Source organism: Podarcis melisellensis (assembly GCF_964234715.1).
Source record: "Podarcis melisellensis genome assembly, chromosome: 12".
Classification (NCBI taxonomy): domain Eukaryota; kingdom Metazoa; phylum Chordata; class Lepidosauria; order Squamata; family Lacertidae; genus Podarcis; species Podarcis melisellensis.
In genome coordinates, this window is record NC_138544.1 from 37,486,745 (window position 1) to 37,510,634 (window position 23,890).

General features: G+C 41.2%; 1 protein-coding gene across 3 annotated transcripts in view; it reads left to right on the forward strand.

The window, feature by feature from the left end:
- MALRD1 (MAM and LDL receptor class A domain containing 1) overlaps positions 1-23,890 on the forward strand; it is a gene marked incomplete at its 5' end in the record, with an annotated part of 228,456 nt that overhangs the window by 192,100 nt on the left and 12,466 nt on the right. For all 3 annotated transcript variants that reach the window (XM_081931395.1, XM_081931397.1, XM_081931396.1), the window contains 2 exons: positions 11,932-12,014; positions 12,107-12,203. In XM_081931395.1, coding sequence (XP_081787521.1) covers positions 11,932-12,014; positions 12,107-12,203 — 180 coding nt within the window. The remainder of the gene's footprint in view (positions 1-11,931; positions 12,015-12,106; positions 12,204-23,890) is intronic.

The following is a 23,890-nucleotide window of genomic DNA, read 5'->3' on the forward strand; positions in this document are numbered from 1 at the left end:
TGTTTCCACATCCATGGATATACACTTCCACCGTAAAAGACGTGGCCCATTCCATCCAGTTGGGTTATTGTTGATGATGTTGTTTTTAAGGAATAAACTATGGACCAAACTACAGACCAAATGGCAAGGCCTTGTGGATCTAATTAGGCCTACACACCACAGGTTTCCCATTGCGAGAAGTGAGGTTACAGGGAACCAGACAGAGGGCCTTCTTGGTAGTGGCGCCCACCCTGTGGAACACCCTCCCTTCAGATGTGAAGGAAATAAGCAGCTATCCTATCTTTAAAAGACATCTGAAGGCAGCCCTGTTCAGGGAAGTTTTAAAAATTTAACACTGTACTGTTTTTAACACTTGATTGGGAGCCGCCCAGAGTGGCTGGAGAAACTCAGCCAGATGGGCAGGGTATAAATAATAATTTAAAAAATATAATAATAATAAAATTATTATTATAGATGATGCTTCCAGCATACCTTAACATTAGATTAAAACAAACATAAATCAGTTGTGCTTTTGCCTCTTTATTCACTTTGCTATGTAGAAATTGAAAAAAGCTGCAGTTTGTGCACGTAAGGCAGGATGTAGAAGGAACTCTACTTATTAAGAGTTCTACATCTTGTTCAGGGGCTGAAGTATATCTTGTTTTATGAGATATTGGATTTCATTTTGTACAGTCGGGCAGTAAATTGTCTAAAGAGTGGTTACAAGTGATGAAAGCAAGGTGGATAGTTCGTTGGAATAGTGACAATAATGTACTGTTTGTTGGGGGAATTAAATATAGCATTAGAATAAAGAAGCCTTATAACCCTCACCCTAGTTGTTCATATTCTCATAGTATAGGGTTATATTATGATAGGTTCTCTGGGTACAGAATAGTAGCTACGCTTTATCCCCCCCAAAAAAACTTCAAAACCCATTCAAACTATTTTCGCTATTTTGACTTGAAAGGTTCCATTATGGAAGAAATCCATATGTTAAAGTGATCTTTAGCAGGCCAAGAGCTGGGATCTATCTGAAAGCCCAACCAGCATCATAGAACCCATATTCAGAATCTCATACATAAGGGGATGTAGGCCAGCAATAAACTGATGGAAACTGTCCTTCCAACAAAACAAAATGGTGGTGTAACAACACTTCTGTGTCCCAACCAACCCATTGACGATCACTGGCCTAAAAGTGTCAAGGGCACAAAATTTGTTTCAAGTAGCGAGAACACAGCAAACCATTTTTATGGAAGGCATATTGTCAAAGTAGGAAGAGCCTCATTTAAAGGGATATGGATGAAGCAGTAAAACAGAAACTTTATTTACCATAAAGATGTAATAGCTATGGCAATTAAAGAACCATTTCAAATCCTTGGTATACCTGAAACTCTTGCTTTTAATGACTGACATCTCCATTCTTCTATACTTTGAAAGAAAAATAAAACTAGATGCTAGGCAAAGCCTACTTAAATACATGAGAAGCTCAAGTGGTCATTTGTGATAGGAATATTTCTAAAGCTGTCAAGGAAATAGGTGGTTTAAGAACTGTTTGCAGCACCAGCTTCATTGATTCCTCAAAGATGGCACAATATTGTTACTTGCAGAGTTCAAGGTAATATCCAGCCAAAAGCTTTCCTATACTACTTTAATGATAAGGGCTTACCCCCAAAGAATCCTGGGAACTGTAATTTGCTAAAGGTTCTGCGAATGGATAGGCGACCCTTAACAAATTGCAGTTCCGAGTATTTGTTTAGAGGAGCTATGACTGTTAAAATTGTGTAGGCGTGATTTAAATGTGTGATGTGGGTGTGAAGCAAGTTTTTTTTTTTTATTCAGCCCTAATTTCAGTTTCACTGAAGTCCAGGTTGCTATGAAGGTTTGACAAGAAGTAGAGTGAGTTTCCCTTATTCTAGTCAAATGTTTAAAGAGAGCAGTTCAAACATTGTATAAATAATCCTGTTATTTAATATTCAGACCAATTTTTCAGGTAGAAAGGGGCGGAAGATCAGTTCAAACATCATGTATAGATATCTAGTAATTTCATATTCAGGCCAGAATAAACTGATTTATTTCAGGTATTTGAAACTAACTCCCCCCCCTCTCTCTCTATATATATCACAGCTTACTGTTCTTTCTGTAATTGCACTTTCATCTGCCTTACCTAATACCAGGTGAGCAAAATAATGACTCCCTACCCCCAACATGGATATTTCTTACCCATCCTAGATTGAAAAACGCAGAAATAGAAGCATTCTCTTCCCCCACCACCCAGCTACAATTAGATTTGCAGTCTGCGTACTCACTCAAAAGAGGTGAAATGTGTTAATTCTACTGGATGTGGTATATGTGTAATATACATATGCAGCACAGCAACATTGCCCTCTTCTGCTTGAAACTGGACCTGCTCCACTGGCTTTCATCATTTCCCTTCCTGTTGACGCCCAGCGACTCAAGTGTTGTTGGCCTTGGCCTTAAACAGTTTCAGCTTATACCCCCAACTTTGTTTTCCCATTTGTAAGATGTGGTTGGTGTGAGTTATGATAGATATGAGTGTTCTAAACACCAGTTTATAAAAACAAACAGATATATCTATCTTTAAATAATTATACTTCCACACAAAAATGGCCATAACAAATAGCCAACAGCTGACAATATATTTGTCCTAGTAGGACTTGGCTGAAGCCTCTCTTTTTTCCTAATCCTCTTTGCTTCTCATTGTAGAGTTTTACTCCACCACGGCTGCTTTGGTATTTACAGAATGTTGTGGTTTCTTAGGTCAAAAGCTGAAGTATTTGTATCTCTAGTCAGCTTGCCACTCAAAGAAGTGCAAATCCAATCATGTAACACAAACTAGGTGGTTGGGGGCACTTGCATGCACGGGGTTATGTTGCATATAATTTATTTTAGTGGTGGTGCATTTGGTTAGGAGTGCTTCGAAAAGCAAGCTCATCGGTTCCAGTGCTTATTAACAGAATTGAGACAAACAGGGGCAGCTCATAGATTATTGCAAGCAAAGTTAGCAGGGCCTTCCTTACCCCAGTCCAGCAGTTTCCCCACCCAAAGGGACAAGTAACTCATCTTGGGGAAAGAGGAGACAGAGGCGGACAGCAGTTCAGAGGCTCTGGCCAATTGTCTTTCCTCACCAAGCTTTGTGCATGTAGGTTCAACACATTTTACTGCTTTCCTGCTACCCAAGGGAAAGGGGATGTTAAATTGCTGGTTTTCTTTCATTATAGTGAAACAGCACTGTTCTCCTATAATAGAAAGAAGTAAGGAAAATGTTTGGAAAGAAACCCAATCATTTATCATAATGCTACACAATACACATTTGGTTGGTTGGGGAGTAAACCCCATTGGATTAAGTAGGATTTGCAAGTAAACATGGATGGGATTATGCTGCACAGGATTTGTTTTTATGTAGAGGAGGAAACTAGAAAAGGTGCCTTTCCTTCCTTTGCATCATTTTGTAAAATGTGGTTTCTAAAAGAAGAAGCCTCTCATGAGGGGAACATCCAGCGTTCCCCCTTTATCTATTTGGTCCAATGTAAAAAAATAAAACAAATCAGCCTCAGACATTATTGGTTGATGTTGTCTTCTGTGGGAGTAGATGAATTTACGTTTGCTTGGGAATGACAACATGATTTATTCTCTCCAATATGTACTGCAATCCACCTGGCAGAAGTAATGTCCTATTCTGGCAAGCTCCAATTGAAACAGGCCATTTCAGCTGATAAGAGTACCACACTAAGATTTGGAGGGTGGGGGCGGATAAGAGAAAGAAGCGCAGAATTATATCACAGAATTGTTTTTAGGACATGTGTGACATAATGCATACAATGAAATACCATCGTTGTTTGAACCTATAAAATAAGAGACTGATTAATGTTATCGGGGCCTTGCAGATTCATTCATGGGGAAGATATCCAGAAGGTAAACAACAGTGGAAAGCTGATACTTCGCATCCTTTGACTGGGATGAATGGTCATGTTCTGCTTTCTAGCACACTAGAGTGCAGATGTGACAAAAGTCTCTGAATATTGCAATATCCTATCTGCTGTATGATTATTTAGCAGGTAATAGAGCCATGACTGTTCGGAAGACAACTTTATTAGGGCAACTCCTGCTTATAGCTCTACTGATTTCAATTAATTTGAACATCAGGGGTGCAGGGCTGGGGGAGAGTAGCAGATTACCGTACATAAAAATAAACAATGGTTTCCAGAGTGGTAACTGTGCTGGTCTCTTGCAGCAAAAACGACAGCCTGTCTTGTGGCACCTTTAACTAACACCTTTATTATGACAAAAACTTTCATTGATTAGAATTCACTTCATCAGATGCATGAAGTATTATCCTGCATTACAGACATATATTCAGAGAGGCTTTTGCAGAGCACTGGGCTTTGAGGGGCAGGGAGAGAACTGTAAACAGCATAAATAATTGTAACATCTTATAACTGAAATCACTAATGAGAACTGGGGTTTAGGAACAGGATCAGCTGAAGAAAAAAATCTGTGTTATTATATTATGCAGGTAAAATCAGTGAACTCAGGCTCTGCTGATCAGGTCTAGTAGTCTCTGTGTTTGCTAGGCCCTATGTTGCCTTGAGCAGAGTTTTAACGGTGCAAAGACTGCCTACAAGTAAAATTATGTATGTATGTATCTACAGTAGTCTGTTAAAAATATATATACTGTTTTTGGAATAGTTAAAGCATGTATACAGAAACATACCCTCCAACATTTCTCAGATGAAAATAGGGACGTCCCATTCCATAATGATAATTTTACTATTTATACCCCACAGATCTTACTGGGTTGCCCCAGCCACTCTGTGCAGCTTTGAACATATATAAAACATAATAAAACATTAAACTTTTTTTAAACTTCCTATACAGGATTGCCTTCAGACAGCTCAGGGGTTGGATAACTCCATATATTTTAACATTTCTCCAATGAAAATAGGGACATCCTAAGGAAAAGTGGGACATTCTTGGATCAAATCAGAAACTGGGACGGCTTCTCTAAATCAGGGATGTCCCTGGAAATTAAGCAGACATTATATAAGATAGCAACCTAAGTGCATCTAGAAAGTTCCTGACGATGATGATAACAGGCTAGACTGAGGCAATTATAGATTTCTAATACAGATTCAGAGGTTCATGCTTATTCTTCAAACTAAGCAGTCCCTCTAGACTTTTAAGAAGCAGTCTTGAACAGTCAAATGATTGTTTGAAAGCCCTTCCAGTGTTAATTAAAGGACTTGCTTGATTTAAATGTAATCACTGGTGTTAATTTTTAAAGTTCCTTCAAAAAGGCATTACCTTTAAAGGGGGGCTTTATTAACCCTGGTTATTGCAGACGCGTGCACATCTTTATTCCATTTGTGTTTCTGCTTCTTAAACAAAAGCTGCAATTTTAAAGAACTTAAACTTTAGGAACCTAAGAATACATGACACTTTGAGGGGGGATCAGGAGTTTGCCAACTTACGTGGTCAAGAAAATAATTCATGGAAACAATCCTATGGCCAAGATTGAAATGAACAGCTTGAAATTCAAGTTTCAAAAATTATTTGACAAGGCATGGTGCTTTCTCACTTCTATACTTTAAATCCAAGCAGCATTTTATTTGTGCCCTATCACGTTTTGGGTGGCCAGCATGCACAATATTTAAAATGATACGTAAGTAAAATAATATTCAAATGCAAAATTGTTTAAACTTGTCTGGCACAGCAGGTTCTTCCATCATAGATACATTTCAGGGAGGTACAAATGATGCATACACAGAGTATACGGACTGTGCACCAAGGGCTGGTGCTAGCGAGCAGCCAGTTTGGGCCCTGGCCAAGGCCCAGGAGCTCTCAAGAGCACCCTGCCCTAGACTCATCCCTACCGCCCCACAACCTACTAGCTACCCTCCTCCTGGACTGGACAGTTTGGGCTGCACATGAACATGTGTGCTGTAGGCTCTCTTGAACAGGAAGGATTCATCTTACATTCACAGCTACTGCCGAGCATGAACTTAGTTACCATACATTCTATGTCTGCTAGTTTTATGCTAAGCAGCCACTGTCCATATGAACCAAATCACTCTAATTCTAGCAATCATACTCCACACACCTTCCTGCCAAATGCAGTGTGCAGAAGGAAGCCAACAGAGATCATAAAACAGTAGAGTTGGAAGGTATCCCAAGGGTCATTTAGTCCAACCCCCTGCAATGCGGGATTTTCAATTAAAGCATCCATGACAAATGTGGCCACCCAACCTCGGCTTAACAGTCTCCAAGGAAGGAGAGTCCACCACCTCCGGAGGGAGTCCGTTCCACTGTCGAACGGCTCTTACTATCAGAAAGTTATTCCTGGTGTTTAGACAGAATCTCTTTTGTTATAACTTGAATCCAGTTTGGGTCCTACCCTCTGCAGCAGGAGAAAACAATATTGCTCCATCTTCCATGTGACAGCCCTTGAGATATTTGAAGATGACTATCATATATCCTGGGATGTGGGTGGCGCTGTGGGTTAAACCACAGAGCCTAGGACTTGCTGATCAGAAGGTCGGTGGTTTGAATCCCCGCAACGGGGTGAGCTCCCATTGCTTGGTCCCTCTCCTGCCAACCTAGCAGTTCAAAAGCACATCAAAGTGCAAGTAGATAAATAGCTACCACTCCAGCAAGAAGGTAAACGCTGTTTCCGTGCCCTGCTCTGGTTTCCCAGAAGCGGCTTAGTCATGCTAGTTACATGACCCGGAATCTGTACGCCGGCTCCCTCAGCCAATAAAGCGAGATGAGCATTGCAACCCCAGAGTCAGTCACGACTGGACCTAATGGTCAGGGGTCCCTTTACCTTTACCTGTATCATGTATCCTGTCAGCCTCCTCTTTACCAGGCTAAACAAACGCTACTCCCTCAACCGTTTCTCATAAGGCTTGGTTTCCAGACCCTTCATCATTTTAGTTGCCCTGCTCTGCACACGTTCCAGCCTTTCTATTCCATCTTAAATTGTGGTATCCAGAACTGGACCATAGAATTCCAGGTGTGGTCTGCCCAAAATACCTAAAGTCCAGTAAAGGGACAAGGTAGTGAAGGCAGCAGTAGCTTTTACATTCCTTTTTCTTCTTCTCTCTGTTGAGCTGAAAATAATCCAATGGGATCTTTTCTTCTCCTTCCCCCTTCCCTTCCCCCACCGTAGCTTCTTGAGAAGTAACAGGAATTATTTTTCTCATCAAGCCAGTCACCAACACTCAGCCAGCCTACATTACATACCTGTTGTGAAAGTATAGGAGACACAAAATGGCTGCAAAAAAAAAATTGCCGCTTGTATCCTAGGCATAAAATTTTGGTTCCTTTAACCAGAGTGGTGTGTCTTGATACTATAAATAGCCATATTTTTCTCCCCTCACCCCTCAGATGAGTGCAGATCCAAGGTTTCAACCAATCTTAATCTGGCCTGATTATTGTGTGTTTTAGATACATAAATCCCCCTTGTGTTCAACTGAGCTTACTCCCTTGGCCTGTAGCCACTGGCGGTGGGTCATTGTGGACTGCTTTCATTTTTAAATGATTTTAAAAAAAAACACACACACATGTTTTTACTATTTTAGCTTTTCAAGTAAAATGGTATTGAAAAACATACAGCCAGAAAAGTGCATGGAGTGGGGTCCATAACTCTTTTACTGATTGCTTGGTGAAGAAGAAATGAAGCCTGCTCCCACTTTCCAACATTCTGCCAAATTGCACCATTATAAATCCAGCCCTGTGGGTAGAGTCCAAACAGGATGAGTCAACCATTCTTCCTACAGTGTGACTGTGCCTCCCAAGCAGATTGGAGAAAACATTTTGGCAGTTGGATATAAGGATATGTACGATAATGGAGGAACCCTGTTGGCTGGCTTATCTCTCATCTGCCATATGTTGTCAGGAAAAGGATGCTCCTTGTCGGGATATAGAAATATTTTGTGTATAGAAATGGTTATCTTTGGGCTTCAGATTGCAAATGGATGGCGTTTTTATGATAAAGCACAGTTACAAAAATGTGCTGCCGCTAGTTAGTCATGAAGCAATTAGTCCAGGCAAATTAATTGCTTGAATTTAATGTGGAAATTTTAGAGCTTTGTGGCCTAGGGGATTTCCTTGGTAACTTCTGACAATTGCCTGTCTTCAAAATAAATTGGACTCTGGCAAGGAGGCTTATTAAGGAACCTTTCCTTTCCTTGCTAGTGTAGAATGAACAAATTCCACAGAGGGTACATATTTGATCACTTCCCTGGAAGGTCTTTATTCCACAATATTATTTGTGTACCATCAGGCTGCTACTCAAGACACTGAGCCCAATAGCAGTAACTTGGGTGAAAGAAAACAACTCATTTTCCTTCCTGATTTTAAAGAGTTGTTCAGTGCAGCCCAAGTGTGGCAAGGGAAGAGCAATAGTTGTTGTTGACCAAACTGCTGAGGGCTGCATGTACCGTCCATTGCTTGAGTACTGTTTCTGCATACAAATGCTCCCAAGGAGAGTAGCTGTCTTAATCTGTGGCATCAAAAAGATAAAAAGCACTGTGATAAGAGAGGCTAACCTTGTAAGATAGGTCATCGTTGTTATCCCCAAATTGCAGATGTGCAAATGAGGCTTAGAAAGAGTGACTTGCATGATGCTAACTTAGTGAGTTCATGGCAAGTGTAGGTTTCAAACTGGGGCCCGTTGTACTGAGGCGTAAGAATTCATAGGTAAAATCTTGTGTTGCAAGCTTGGAATTGGGCTGGATGGCCTTCAGGATGTTTTCCAAATAATGTGCTTCTATGATTGTAAGAGTGGAAGATTTAGACAAGAGGTAGACTGCTGAAGTGGTCAAGTTGGTTGGACAAGTGTGGCCAGACACTATTTGTTGGGGAATTATTTGTTGTATATATTTGTTATATCTATATCTATCTATCTATCATCTACCTATCTATCTATCTATCATCTATCTATCATCTATCTATCATCTATCTATCTATCTATCTATCTATCATCTATCTATCTATATATTTGTTATATATTTGTATATATTTGTTATATATTTGTTATATCTTCCTGAATTATTAGCGAGTAGACAGAGATTGTTTTGGAAGAGACATGCCTTTCCTCCTTACCCCACCCCCACCGAAGGACCTGCAGGAAGGGGCAAGCTAGGTCTGAATGTTAGAAGAACCAAATGGAGATTATGGCATTTTTTGAGGCAGAACAAAGCTGGGTTTCTTGGGGATCTGTAATCTCCTTGCAACTGACTTGTCACCCTAGAGTTTTGATGTGGGAGTGGTAGATTTGGCAATCTATTGGAGCCTTCAAGATTCCCCTCCACCTATGCTCAACCTAATTATTTGTTGTAAAGAAACCAAAAATCTCCAGTTACCTCCTTCCAAAGAAAACCAAACCCGAGAAAGTACCCCTGGAACTTCCCACAACTCAAAGAATTCAGGTGAGCACAGAGAGGGGAAAGAAATATTATTCCGTTCACATTTTAAAGTGAACTTACTTAATTCACCCTTCCCAAAAACAAGAGGTGGACCCAAACACAGCCATCCTTTCAAATTCACGCCTCTCTGAATTTTGCAGTGCAATTGTTTTGCAGCCAGTCATGGGTATATTAGAAGAAATTGACACTAAAATGCTGACAAATTTTTGTGAAGACTGTCAGGACTTGGAAGATAATGAGAGGCTGGTGTGTGTGTGTGTGTGTGTGTGTGTGTGTGAAGGATCAAATGCAGCATTTTGAAACAAAGAGGGACGGAGAGAGAGCTGAGAATTAGCTGGTGGCTGAGTGCCTCTTAGGGGTGCAAGCTGCCTTTCTATGGAGATCTGATGAGACGCTGTATATTTACTGCTTGCTTCCACTGACACACTACCTGTAAATAGGCCAAATACAGCAATGGAGTCCTAAGTCTCCAGTGAGCTCTCCTCTAAGTGAAGTGGAACATGTGTAGTGCTGCCTCTGAAATTTTTCACCACTTGCAAAGTATGGAGTGTATAACAATATTATTTGTATTTGACTTAACTGGGCCCTCATGCTTATCATCTAAAAGCACAGACAATGGTGTCATGCAGCCCCGAATATTGTGCAACAGCTCATATATCAAGTTGCTGCTTTGTTATTTTGCAAATCCAAGGCTGACAATTGCAGGTTTGCTGCCTATTTGAAATGGTTATCTAGAAGAGTAATCATATGGCTAAAAAAAACCCACAGATCTGTATTTTCTCATTTTTTCATTGTTGTTTTCCCCTCTACATCTTCCCCCCTCTCTCTCTTGCCTCTCTCGCTCTGATTCTTCCCCTGATTTCATCACTGTTCCACCCAATCTCCTGAGATCTAATTTCATTGCTTCCCTTGCCAGTTTCCAGCTTTCCAGAACTGCAGCTTTTTGTCTTCTACTTGCTTCATCTTTAATCTATGCATCGACATTTTTTTTCCACATTCAAAGAAACTCACTCTTTCCTTTAAGACTAGATACATAATAGTGGAATTGTCTTCCATTTATTTATTTTTAAAGATCTGTTGTCCTCTTACCACTTGGTCATCATGAACCTTACTTCTGAAGACCTTAATACCCAGGCAACATCATTTGGCAGTTTTTCTGATACACAAGCCCCAGGCTACTGTACGAAAGGCTATGAGGTTGATATCAGTGCTTTGAATTATGCCTGGAAACAAATAGGAAGCCCATGAAATTCTTTCCATATTGGAAAGATATATTCCATGACGCTAGAACCAGACAGGAAAGCTTGCTCCACATTCTACACTAACCAAAGCTTCTGAGTAGTCTTCAAAGGCAGCTCCATATGCAAAATATTGCAGTAGTCTGAACTGGATGTTAGTAGGGCATGGACTACTGTGACCAAGCTGTTTCTGTCCAAAGGGGGCCATAATTGAGGCACCAGTTTCAGTTAGTAAAAGGCTTTCCTGTGTCACATGCATACTCCTTAAACATCCAAGATAAGGGCCAGGTCTGAAAGCACCCTCGAGCTAAGAACTTGGGGCATGCATCTTCATCTTGCCTAGCTTTAAAAAGGCAGTGGAATTAGAGAAAAGTGAGCATTACAACCAGAAATGCCCTAAGTAAGAGACTTTGGGGCTTGCAATATGGTGGTTGGTTACTTTTCAGTCAAGACTGAAAAGCATCTATAGGACTAGAGCCTCTTTACTAATACTGTGGTACCTCGAGTTACAAACACCTCATGTTACAAACGCCTCAGGTTACAAACTCCGCTAACCTGGAAAAGTTACCTTGAATTGAGAACTTTGCCCCAGGATGAGAACAGAAATTGGGTCCCATTACCAAAAGCACGCCTCTAGTTAAGAACAGTTTCAGGTTAAGATCGGACCTCCAGACCGAATTAAGTTCGTAAGTAGAGGTACCATTGTAGTGTGAAATCACAACACAGGGTGTTTGTATTAGCACAGGTTGCCAGGACATTGTCAGCACAGCAGTAAGGGAAGATGTACGGTAAATACTTAGGTATAAACTGTGGGATGTTTAAATTGGTATAATTTGCTGCCTAATTTTGGAGTGGCAATTTGGCAGGAAAAAAAAAATTAAACCCTAATGTTTCCTGGAAGGGGAAGTAAAACAAAAAGAGAAACAAGATTTGTTCTTTTAATTAGTAAACAAACTATTTTCTCCATTAGCTCCCAAATAGGTCCATGGAACTGGCTATGGTGATGAATGCTATCGTGTTCTGCTTTCCTGCCCTTCCAGTTTGTTCTGGACATTTAAGATGTACATGTTAATTCTGAGCTAGATTCCAAGCAAATCTTATTCACACGTTTACATGGACATTGACAGATTATGTATTGCTCATTTCAGTTGCATTATTGAACTTATTCCTCATGTAGGCTCTGTTTGTACCACATTATATGTTATGGTGCAGATTTAATATTCATTTTCTCATGTCTGACAACAATTCTCTCCACCCGCCATCACCAGATGTGAAAAGGAGTGGAAGGGAAACCGTTGCCACATGAAGGCTAAGTCTCCTCCGACTCCATCTTCTGGTTCCCTGCAAAATGGTGAGTCCAGTCAAATCAATAAAATATCTTCAGGCAATTTTGTGGATACGTTTCTTTGCTTATTTATCTCATTCCCTTGCTTGTCTCTGCAGATACTTGGACTGGGCTAGGGATTGGATTAGCTTTCCTGTTGATTGAAATTGCAGTCGCTGTTTCATGCATCCTTTCAAAGAGGAAATTGCCAAGAACGTAAGTGAAGTCTTTCATTGTGTACAAAGAAAATCAGGCCCCGGTGTGGAACAAAGCAGAGGGAATAGCAGCCCATTTTCTTAGTTCAGCTTTTTAATCTTGCCTCAGGGCTGTGCACCAACAAGAATACTACAAAAGTTTTTCAACCCTAGACAACTTCAAGTGGATAGAAGGGTCAAAGGGGAATAAGTTGAAACTTGATTGCTTGAGCACGAGTGGTTTTAAAGACACATTAAAGCCCCATGCGCGTAGAAATTCAGCAACATTGATTTTAGGGGCAGTTTCAAGGGATAGTTGTGGCATTTTGCAAAACCTTTCCAAAGGCAAATCAAGCAGCAAATGAATACTAGCTTCCATAGTGTCAGGGACCATCATGGGGTGATGGAGGCAAGGACTCCGAACCTGAAACAGAAGGGCACGCAAGGCCAGCCCCAGAACCACTGTTACCAGATGAAACAGCTTGGCTGTACCCACCCCCCAAGGTTATGGCATTGCCTTCTTCTAACTCAAGAGGACTCCACCGCAGAAGGCTCAGGAAGACCTGAGGCTCCTCTACAGGAGTAGGAGATAACTATTATTGATAGCTGGCCCCTTTCAATAAAGCAGATGCTGCTAGCAATTGGACTGCTAGCAATTAGTCCTACTGCTGCAGAAGGACTCAGTTCCAGCTTGTTCCTTGCTGGAGCAACTTCGGACTTCTATATATTCCCAGAGCACTGCCTGAAATTTGCTCTGCTTTACTCTCAAGCCATGCCAGTGTGCGCTGAATTGAGTCTGTGAGCAGTCTGCATGCCAGATGGATCTCGCAGTCAGCTTTGGTTATGCTAGTAATCAGAGAGTGTTTCAAAGCTGGGCACATGCATATGTTTCAAGGTTCAATCTTCTGTATCACTAGTTGAAAAGATCTTAGGTGCCCCAACTGGGAAAGACTAAGACACTGGCGAACAAGTCCCACTCAGGGTACACAATACTGGACCAACATGATCTGTTTCGACATGAGGCAGTTTTATGTGTTCACACCTGCTTGGGGAAGGTATGATCATTGCAGGTCATTTGTTCTGTCCTACTCTGTTTTAGTTTCCTTTTTGAAATTTCCCCCTTATACACCTACCTTAGGTTATATCCTTTCTGCATAATCAGTAAAAAATGTGTCTCAATCTCTCAGCCTAATTTACCTCAGAGTTGTTGTGGGGATAAAATGGGAAGAGGGGGAGTTGTATGCACAACTTGGAGCTCCTTGGAGGAAAGGTGTGATATAAGTGTGAAAATAATAAATAAATATAACATTGAGCTTCAAGAGGTATAGAAATATGTGCTGCTGTGACATCTTGAGCATGTTTTTATCAGTGCTTGATAAATGAGAAGAAGTACAGGTGTATTTATTGTGCAGCAATGCCTTTTGGAAGTATGGGATTATACTGCAAAGGTAAATACCAGGATATTTCTTCCTTTAGCTTGTTCCTAATTCTCTCTCTCCCCCCCCCCCCCCGTTTATGGTGGGGGGCTGGGGAACAATGGGAACTATGGAATAGGGCTTCTGTGAGTTGATGTTGGTGAGAGAAGTGTGTATCAGAGGGTGTGTATCAGACAAGGATATGGAGTGTCATCATCACCAAGGAGGTTACTTGCTAAATAGAATTAAACTTGCAAAGGACTCTTGACCTCCATGATGTCAAAATATAAATTCCAAGTGTGTAGGGCCAGCTGTATTGATAATTTCAGAAATTATTTCCTTTGAAGTTTCTTCTGTGCCTCAGAACAACATCCAGCTCAGCAAAATTTTTAACTGACAGAAACCCAAATAAATCTATGCACATGATAGTGCTCTGATGGCTTGAGGCAACTGGCTAGCGAACATAGCGCTGTCATTTACCCGGGAGGAACATCTGACCTAGGAAATTCAGCTTCAAGGCTTCATGCCAGAGGACAAATTCATGTAAAAGTGTTGTGTGTCCATATTCCAATTCCACTTCATGTATTTTGCTGGTGAAAAAGTCAATTAAATTTTTGTGAAAGTCTAGTCTACAGCTATTGCACCTCTTGAAGAAAAAGTGACTAATGGAGCAACATATGAGAAAGTGAAGGTTATATGATGAAAAGCAAATTGTATGGAGATAAATTCATGCAATGTGCAATACAGAAGGATTGGGCTGGGCTGGGTGGTGGACAGCTTTCTTGAAGGGTGCTGTGGGTGGTTAGGACAGACCAGGTGGAAGGCTTGAGAAGTGCCGCAGAACATAGGATAACCTCTGGATACAGGTACACGGTAAAAGGAAGACCTTGTTGTAGTCTGTTTCAGATTCAGCAGTTGCAACTGACCCTACAAAGGTATTGCTAATGTGAATGCCCTATTCAGAAGTGAGCAGTGCTATTTTTCTAGAAAAAGAGGTGTCAGAACTCACCATGAACACCTCCCTTGCTTGCTTATAATGGCAATGGCACCTACCTGAGAGGTGCTGGAACTGAGTTCAGGCAAGTTCTGGCTGAAGCAAGCCCTGGAAGTGAGATAAACTTACAGCAGGGGTGGGAAACTTGTGACCTTCCAGCTTTTGCTGGACTGCAACTCCTGTCAGCCCCAGCCAGCATGGCCAATGGTTGGGAATCATGGGTGTTGTAGTCCAGCTGCATCTGGGGTTCCACAGGTTCTTTACCCCGACCTACAGGCTTATATGACCCTAAAGTACCGTATGTTTTTGAAAGAATCAGGCTATAGTGGTTGGCAAAGAGGTTGAACTGTTGTTTTATGTTGAACTACCATTTCATACAGGTTTGACACTTGCAGTGCTAAATATTCTTCATTACACCTGGTAAGAGTGTAGCTTCCAAAAAAGCTTCACGTTAGCTTCTTTTTGTGTGAAATGCCAAGTCTCCAGTCAGTCATCTGGAAAAGTTGTTTGCAGGACTGGAACTCTTCCTGGATGTAACTCAACAACAGCCAACCCTGTGGCTTGGCAGAAGGACATGTCTTTGTCTCAATGAAAAGCAGATATAGGAGTAACCCTGTTGCTTCTGGTTAACACAGTGAACAAACTTTTTGTTCAGAAATTCCTAACTGGTTAGAATATCAAGGCTCTGCATATTAATGATGTCTAAACTCCAGAGATTTCGTTTTGGAGCAAAGGACTAGAAAATAGCTAGAAGTCAGCAGCTGTTTACCTCGTCTATTGGCGGCTGTCCTCATTTGACTGAATGAGGGTAAAGTACTTTAATGTCTTTCAGCTGATTGGTGTGTAGGAGGAAAATATTTGTGTCCATCCTGCTTTCATTTTATTTCAAGCTTGAATTAAATGTAATGTGGATCAAGGATAAGTTAGTTGCGCTTCTTTTGTATTAAAATCAATGAGATTTAAGCTAAGTCGTGACTAAGTTTTATCAATTATTTCAATGGGAATTAAGTGCCACCAACTTTCTCCAGATCATGCAAAGTTGCCTTACACCAACTCAATCCATCTAACTCAGTACTGTCAACACTGACTGACAGCAGCTCTCCAGGGTTTCAGGAAATAGTCTTTCCCAGCCCTACATGGTGACATTGGGGAGTCAACCTGACACCTTTCGCATGCAAGGCGTGATGCCAGTTAACTGAGCCAAAGGCCTTCCCCTAAACTAAAGATGCCAAAATAAAGATATTTTATCCAACTTAGCAGCATCAATCATTGAAGCCAATGGCTATGAATCTAATGAACCATCTCTCTAAATGCACATTGTTCTTCTGCTGGATAAATCACTCTGATCTGGAGAACTTAAGTCAAAATAGGAGTAGGACATTGATTTAAATGGGGAAATTGCAATGTGCCTCTACCTTTTACAGTTTTTAAACATAACTGAATTAAATTTGCAGGTACGCTAGCCTCTTTTGAGAGAATGAAGCTTGCCAAATTTCAGACAAGTAGGCCCATCAGATTTTGTGCTGGGCACCCCAGGCTTTACTCTGTTGGCAGATAGGCCTGTCAATTACAGTGCTGGCTTGCTTTCTGACACCATTCCTTCCATCTTTGTGTCTTCTTTAGAAGGAAAAGGCTCCAGAGTGTGTTGGAAAACATTATAAAATTAATAATATCATATGTAAGAAAAAATACACACCCAAATCTTCAATTTCCATGTGTTGTGGTTCCATCTGTATTCACATATTTTGACTCCCACTTACGGTAGTTTTAAACAGATTGAAGTACACCCCTGTTTTACTCTTTTTATCCAAATTGAATTCGAAGCTATGAAGAGCATAAAGGTAAAGGTAAAGGGACCCCTGACCATTAGGTCCAGTCGTGACCGACTCTGGGGTTGCAATGCTCATCTCACTTTACTGGCCGAGGGAGCCGGCGTACAGCTTCCGGGTCATGTGGCCAGCATGACTAAGCCACTTCTGGAGAACCAGAGCAGCGCACGGAAACGCCGTTTACCTTCCCGCCGGAGCGGTACCTATTTGTCTACTTGCACTTTGATGTGCTTTCAAACTGCTAGGTTGGCAGGAGCAGGGACCGAGCAACGGGAGCTCACCCCGTCGTGGGGATTCGAACCGCCGACCTTCTGATTGGCAAGTCCTAGGCTCTGTGGTTTAACCCACAGCGCCACCCGCATCCCTTATGAAGAGCATAGCAGGTTATAAATGAGTAACAATATCTTACTTCCAGGTAGGAAGGAGAAAGCACATATTATCCTCTTCTCTGAATAATCACTTTTATCTATTTATAGTTTCTTCAAAATAATTTATTGTCAGCTAGAAATCTGCTTCACCATTTAGCTAAGAGAGCTTTAATTCATAGTCCCCTTAGTCTTTTCCCCAAAGGACATGCCTTGACACATATTATATGTTTGTGACTATGTGTGTGACAGAATGCAAAGAAAAGGCATAGAATGTTCTTTTGCTATTCAGAAGCAAACAACAAAACCGTTTGTCCTTTGAGATGGAGCTGGGAGTGGCAATAATGAGTGATACGGAGACCCCCAGTAGAAAATGATGTAAAAGGGCAGAAAGTGCCTGAGGAAGAAGTGAAGTGTAGAAGGAGGTGGACCTGGCTATGTATTAAGAGCCTAATCAAGCAAGAAATATAAAGGTACAGGATTTCTGAGCCAATCAACAAAAGCGCCACTTGACTTGACTGGAGTCTATCTTGACCCATGTTTCATCAGCTGAATGGAATAAATGGAATAAATAAGGTTCCTTTTTCCCCAGCTCAAATTGTGCGCAGCAGAACTTTGCACTGATAAAAGAACATGTTAGTTATATTTATGGAACCTTTTGTGCATCTTTTAAAGTTTGTATCTGAGGGGTCAGTTTATTTCATAGGTTGGTTGGCACCCCCCCCCCACTTCAAAGGGTTTTTCTTGCTTATTAGGTGATATCTCAAGTGAAGGTGAGATGGAGTAAGGGCTGGCTTCTCCATATCTCAGATGACAGCAAGCTTTCTCCTACTTTGTTTGCCCTCCTACATGAGCAACCTAGTCCAGAGATCTGTGTGCTTCAAGATGTAGGATCCTGATTCACATCAGTGGAGGGGCTGAATCCTTGTGCACAAAGGAACTGTACACTAGGTTAGGAACACAGGAATCTGCCTTATGCTGAGTCAGGCCATTGGACCATCCAGTTCCATAATGTCCACACTATATATCACTACTGACCAGTGCTTTACACTGTCTCATATTATTAAGAAATATATCAATCAAAGCAAATGTAACCTGTTTGCTGCCTTCATTGACCTATCTGCTGCTTTCAACTCAAGCAATCGTAACAGACTGTGCGAGAAATTCTCAAATGCTAATACAGATCCACGACCATTATTATTAATTCTTGAACTGTCTAGTGGTACCGAAACACGAGTCAGAGTGGGCTTAAAGGGAGGTCTCACAGAAGCATTCAGGACATCAAGAGGCTTGAAACAAGGCTGCATATGGGCTCCCACACTTTTTAACTTTTATATAAATGATATGGTGCCACAGCTAACACAGGTGCAATCCCCCTCCCCATCAATTAGTAATAGGAAGATATCTTGCCTGCTGTACACCGATGATGTGGTGCTCCTATTGCTCTCCCGATTAGGTCTTAACAATCTGCGTACAGCTTTCATTTTTTTTTAAATAATATTTATTAGGCATTTCCAATTATAACAATATAAAAAAAAAACATCCCAATTTGAAATCTTATTTTCCATAACATCTTTTCCAAGACTTCCCCTCCCCTCCCCCTCTTGTATTCCAATTCTTACAAATAAGTTCAGCAATTTCTTATCCCTAATTTTAAACTTATTGTCATTAACCCAATTTAAAAATATTTGCCCACCTCCTAAAATCGTCTTAATCCCTTCCACGCGTTCTCCCCTTTAATATACATGATAAATTAAAATGTAATAAGATAAAATATAGTTTTACACCCTTTGGATTCCAAATTACCCTCCCCCTTTCCCCGGTTGCGTCCCCAATATTTCTCAAATCTGATGTCTTCCTGGAGCTCCCACATTTATTTAAACCATAGTCCTTTACCAGTCATCTTTAATTTTATATATCCAATCTTGGAAGGAGTCTATCTCAAAAAGGCCCATTTTTTCCATCCAGACTTTTATATACTTGGGAGTAAAAACTCCAATTTTACTTCTTTATACTTTTTCAAGTCTGGATGTCCCAAATGTTCCCGCTTCCAACTTTGTCCAGTTGTCGATTGTTCTTGTTGTTCTTGTTGATCTCTCTCCTCTTTCCCCCCCTTTTCTTTTCCTGTTTTCCTGCACAGATGTTCCAATTCCAAAAGTCTCTAAATTCCTCTGCAAAGGCTCTGTTATTCAGGAACCAAACATGATGCCAAGTCCCTTCCATTCTTCAATAGATAAGTCTATTGTCTGCTTTACATGTATAAGCCTCTGTAGCCAAAATAGTGTTCCATTTCTGCAGTTTCCCAGGAGATAAAGAGTTCTGTTCAAATTCAGTGCTGACAACTTGTAATATCCCTCAGCTCCTCTAGGTGAATTGCAATAACTCAGTTCCCTTCCAGATCACGACCACCAGTCATAGTAACTTAGTATTCCTTGTTTTAAGCATTTTAAATCCAATTTATAACAAATGTAACCGGCAAAGTCCTCGCAACAAAGTTCTTTTTGTTCTTCTGCTTTGACAGCTCTTTGACAGCTGTCAAAACCTCTCCTTGTCTTCTCCGGACGCTCTAACAAAGACGCTCCCAGGTTCCGTGGGGGGGTTGCTTTTTGATTCAATTCCACTATTCTCCTCCAGCTCAGTCTTATAATTTTCCATCGCGAAATTTAGTAACTTTATCAAAATAGGGTTGCACTCGATCTTAGATGTTAAGTCCTTTACTTTAGCTCCTCTACAACGGGGGGGGGGGCTGACTTCCTTTTTACGCCCTCCCCGCTCGTTCCAATTTTTTTATAAATTTATCGCCCTTTTTAGTCCAAGTTCCAATTACTCACGGGTTGTACTTTGAGTCCGAATTTCCAATAGAAGAAGTCAGCGCTCTCCGTCGAATGGCATGCGGCTTCGCTCGGCAGGGGAAGCGGAGTACTCAAAGCACCCCCCCGCCACCCGTTCCGTAGCCTTTAAAAAGGCTCCTTCGCGGGTCGAGGGGGGGCTTAAAAGGTGCCAGCCGAGTCACCATGTCCATGGGTTTCAGCGCCCATGGTTTTTGAGGGTCCCCGCATCGCCGGCGCGGGAGGACCCAACCCCTGCCGAGCAGGCTCCCTCCGGAGCTCGGAGGGAGTCCGCCATTCGGCGATGGCGCCAACCCGGAAGTCCCAATCTGCGTACAGCTTTCAGCAGGTATTGCAAGTGGGAAGAGCTCATTGTGAATTACTCCAAGACCAAAATTATAGTCTTTGGGAAGCATAGTCCCAGATTCAAATGGAAAATGGATCAGCAGAACTTGGATCAGCTTAAAACAGTAAAATCAATAAAAAAATCACAACCATACTTGGAAACATACAAAAGTTAAAATAGCCAAAACTAAAAAATTCTATGCAACATTTGTGCTTTATCAAGAGCTATGACTCTTCCTCTTCTTGAATTTGAATGTGGTCACCTGAAACTATGCTGTGAGGCAGCAAGGGGATGGTTGGGACAATGCAAAATATTATGGAGAACTTGAGACATCAGTCCATACCACTCAGGTCAAAGCATTAATGAGAAACAGAATTTTGCACATGGAAAAGAGGGGCATAGAAATGTGACAGGCCTTGGGATAGTGTGAATTTTGTCCCTCCTTGTGTAAATAGCAACACATCTTGCAAAAAACTCTCCAGGGTTCTCTTTAAATGTAGCTGCAGCCACATGGGAACCCTTTTTTCATGAAACTATGCAATCTAGCTGAAGACGGCAGCTGAATTATGCTGCTCTATTGATGACTGTTGTTTCAGTGGGAAAGATCCTTTCAATCAGCCCTGTCTTAAGTGATTGCCCAATCAGACACAGCCCCCCAGTCATATGGGATTGTCATTTGGAACAGTGGCTTCCACAGAGCCTTGGCTCAAGTTGCATTGAGGACTTGGGTCAAAAGAAAGAGTGGAGATATTGTAAAAGAAAATAATAGCAATAAGAGGGCACCTAAATGCTTATTGCTATTCTAGGAGTTCTTTAAGCCTTGATTAATTTTTTTGTAATCTGTATTGCCTGTCTCCAACTTTGGTTGGTAAGGATGAGATATCTGCTGTGAAATGCATGTTACATAATAATTATTTGTAATTCTATATATTATAAGTTGGGGGGGCACAAAAAAACCCAGTTCTCCATGTGTTCTACATTGGCAATCCAATATGATTCAAGTTTTCCTCTCAACAGTATTTTTGGTTACTATTTTTAAAAACTGACTGAACTCTTTCACTAAACATTTGTTTTCTCCAGAAATCCAGGCCACCGGCATTTTCTCCCCAAACTTCAAATTGATCCCTGCTTTTTCTCTCAAGCCTTGCTAAGTTGGAACTATTTTCTGTTTTCCTTTCATAGACAAAGTACGATAATATGAATGAGTATAATATTCTGGCCTATTTTCTGATTACTTTGGACAAGTTGCAGGCCGTGGGTTGGCTTTCTCCTTCTTGCTGTAAAGTGGCAACACAGCTTCATAATTGTGAGACCTTGTGAAGGCTAGATTGCTGATTACTTTAACCAGGAGCTATTATTTCCAATAAGGGTAATGTCTGTGTTATGTCAGACAACAAGTAAACATTATAAGAATGAGATTAGCTCAGATTACTCCTCGGGACTTTGTAGAAGAGCCTTCTTGTTTTTTTCTTTAAAAAAATAGCAAGTAAAATTGCTGACAGAAATCTTCAGTGGTGGGGGGGGGGAATGGGTCTAGGATGTAATGGGTATGTGTCTCTAGTCAGCTTCAGTAGATTGGAGGCAAACTTGGATGGATGGATTGATAGACAGATACATACATACAGTGCTTTTTTCTGGGGGGACACAGGGGTACACAACTGTAAATGAGGGGCAGTATTTCAATATGAGTAGGAAAATGAGAGTACCCCTAAACATTGCTTTTTAGAAACACATACATACATACATACATACACATACCCACTTACCCCAAATGTACTAATACAGATTTTGTGCATGTCATTTCAGCTATGGAAGCTGGAGGAACAGGGACGGAGCGGGCTTATGCCCGACCACTGAAGCATACAATGACCCAGAACACAGCCCCTGCACAAACAGGGAGTTGCCTGTAGTATGGGAAGCCTCTACATCATGATAATCTAGGAACACAGTCCTATATAGTTAACTGGGGGGGGGGGAGGTTACTTTGTGTTCCATGGATTTTACTCCCCAGTACATGTGCACTGGGTTGCAGCCTAAGACTTGGCCAGGGACGCGGACTTATAAAAAATATTGGGGGGGCCCGGGAAAGCTCATGAATAATAAATAAGCTCATGAATATGCAAATAAAGTGGCGCCGCCTCCTCGTGAGCGAATAGGGGAGAGCGTGCTGCGCCTATTAATCAGCTCCAAAGGAAATTGGGTGGAGCTTTTGCTCGGGAGCGAGGGCAGGAGGCATGCAGCCCGCCCCTCCCTGTGCATTTTGGGCTGGGGGAGGGGCGGCGATGGCGCTCTGCTGGAGGGGCGCCGGAGATTATTGGGGGGGCGGAGCCCCCCCAAACGAATTTTTGAGGGGGCGCCTATGGACTTGGCTGTCCAGGTAAAATACTTAAATCAATGCACTTAATGGCAAAGGCAGCTGAAATGGCTTTGCAAATAAAAGGCTGCTTAAGGTCAGTGGGACAATGTTGGGGTATGTGGTTTTAGAGTCCTAGCCATGTAATTAACTGAAGTGACTTTGACTCAACCGCTGTTTGTATGAACCACAATGTTAAAGCAAGCAAGCCATTTCTGCACACAATTGATGGTTTCTAGCAACACATGGATTATTACTTTTCCGACTAGGGAGCTTGTTACTGCCTTTGCTAACATAGCTGATTTCTTTTTTTAAAAAGAAGTGTGGATTGGGGTGGAGGGTGTTCTAAATTACACTCGTTTCAGTGGTAAGAAGCTGCTTTGTTTTAAAGATTCTGATAATGAGCAGCTGGGCCTGAAGGCCAGGCCATAAAAGACATCAGCAATCTGCCATCTCTTTACAATTCTTTAAAAACCAGCAGCACCAGGGAAGGGTGTTGGTGAATTTCATCAGGACCATGGAGCTAAAAGACAGGTGGCTATTCCTTTCCCCATGCATCATTTCTTTCTAATGTAGATATTGTGGAGGGGAAAATAGATTTGATCCACATGTGTGTAATGAACAAAAGAATTGTCTGGGTGCCTAGATTCAAAACATGGGTGTTTGCACATTTTCAAGCAGGAGAGAGCTCCAAGCAGAGTTTAAAACACTCTCAGATTTAAGCAGCAATATAGCATGGAATATAGGTTATTAAACCCATTTGCAAATCCTCTTTAGTCTGCTTTGAAGCTCTTGCCCACCCTCTCTCTACCCCTCTTGCAATGAGTAGACCACACACTCTTAAGTCAGATCTATAATGTATTTATTGGGGAAGGATTGCTGTCTTGGAAAACAGAGCAAAGACCTTGCTATAACAGCAGAAATGTAAGAAATATATTTATTAAGGAATTAATTCTGACCATTGCTACTAATCTGTGAGAAACATTTTAAAATGATATATAACTCTGGCAAAACAACACAAAATGCATGTTAGCCTAAGTAGTTTTTGTTGGAGACATATAACGCTAAATGCAGATTTCCACAATATTGGTGGGGTGCGGGGGGAGAGACATGAAAAAAACAAAAGGCTGAGGGGGAATTTCTCACATTATTTGGGATATTTCTGGAATAGCTATACCCTTTTTATCTATTGATTTTCTTGTGTAGTTATGTAAAAGAATATACTGTAATCTTTCAAGAATTAATCATTACTTTGGCAGCTGTAGCAGAAATAGAGCTTTCTTGTATATGGGAAACTTTAGAGGGTTCAATACCAGGCTCAGGTTTTTTTGCAGTTAAAAACGATGCCTCGGATTTGATTCAGATGAGCAACTTGAAAGACCTTTGTGGTCAGCTGGGATATTTTTCTGTTCCATTGGAATGTTTCTTTGGGAATTACAGGTTTTGGATTAAGTGGTTTTCTCAGATGATGATGATGATGATATTCAAATTGTGACCCTTTTGGTCACAAATTGGCATCAAATGGTATTTAGAATGCAATGAAAATCTTCTTTGCCCCTCCAGGGGAAGATATAAGATT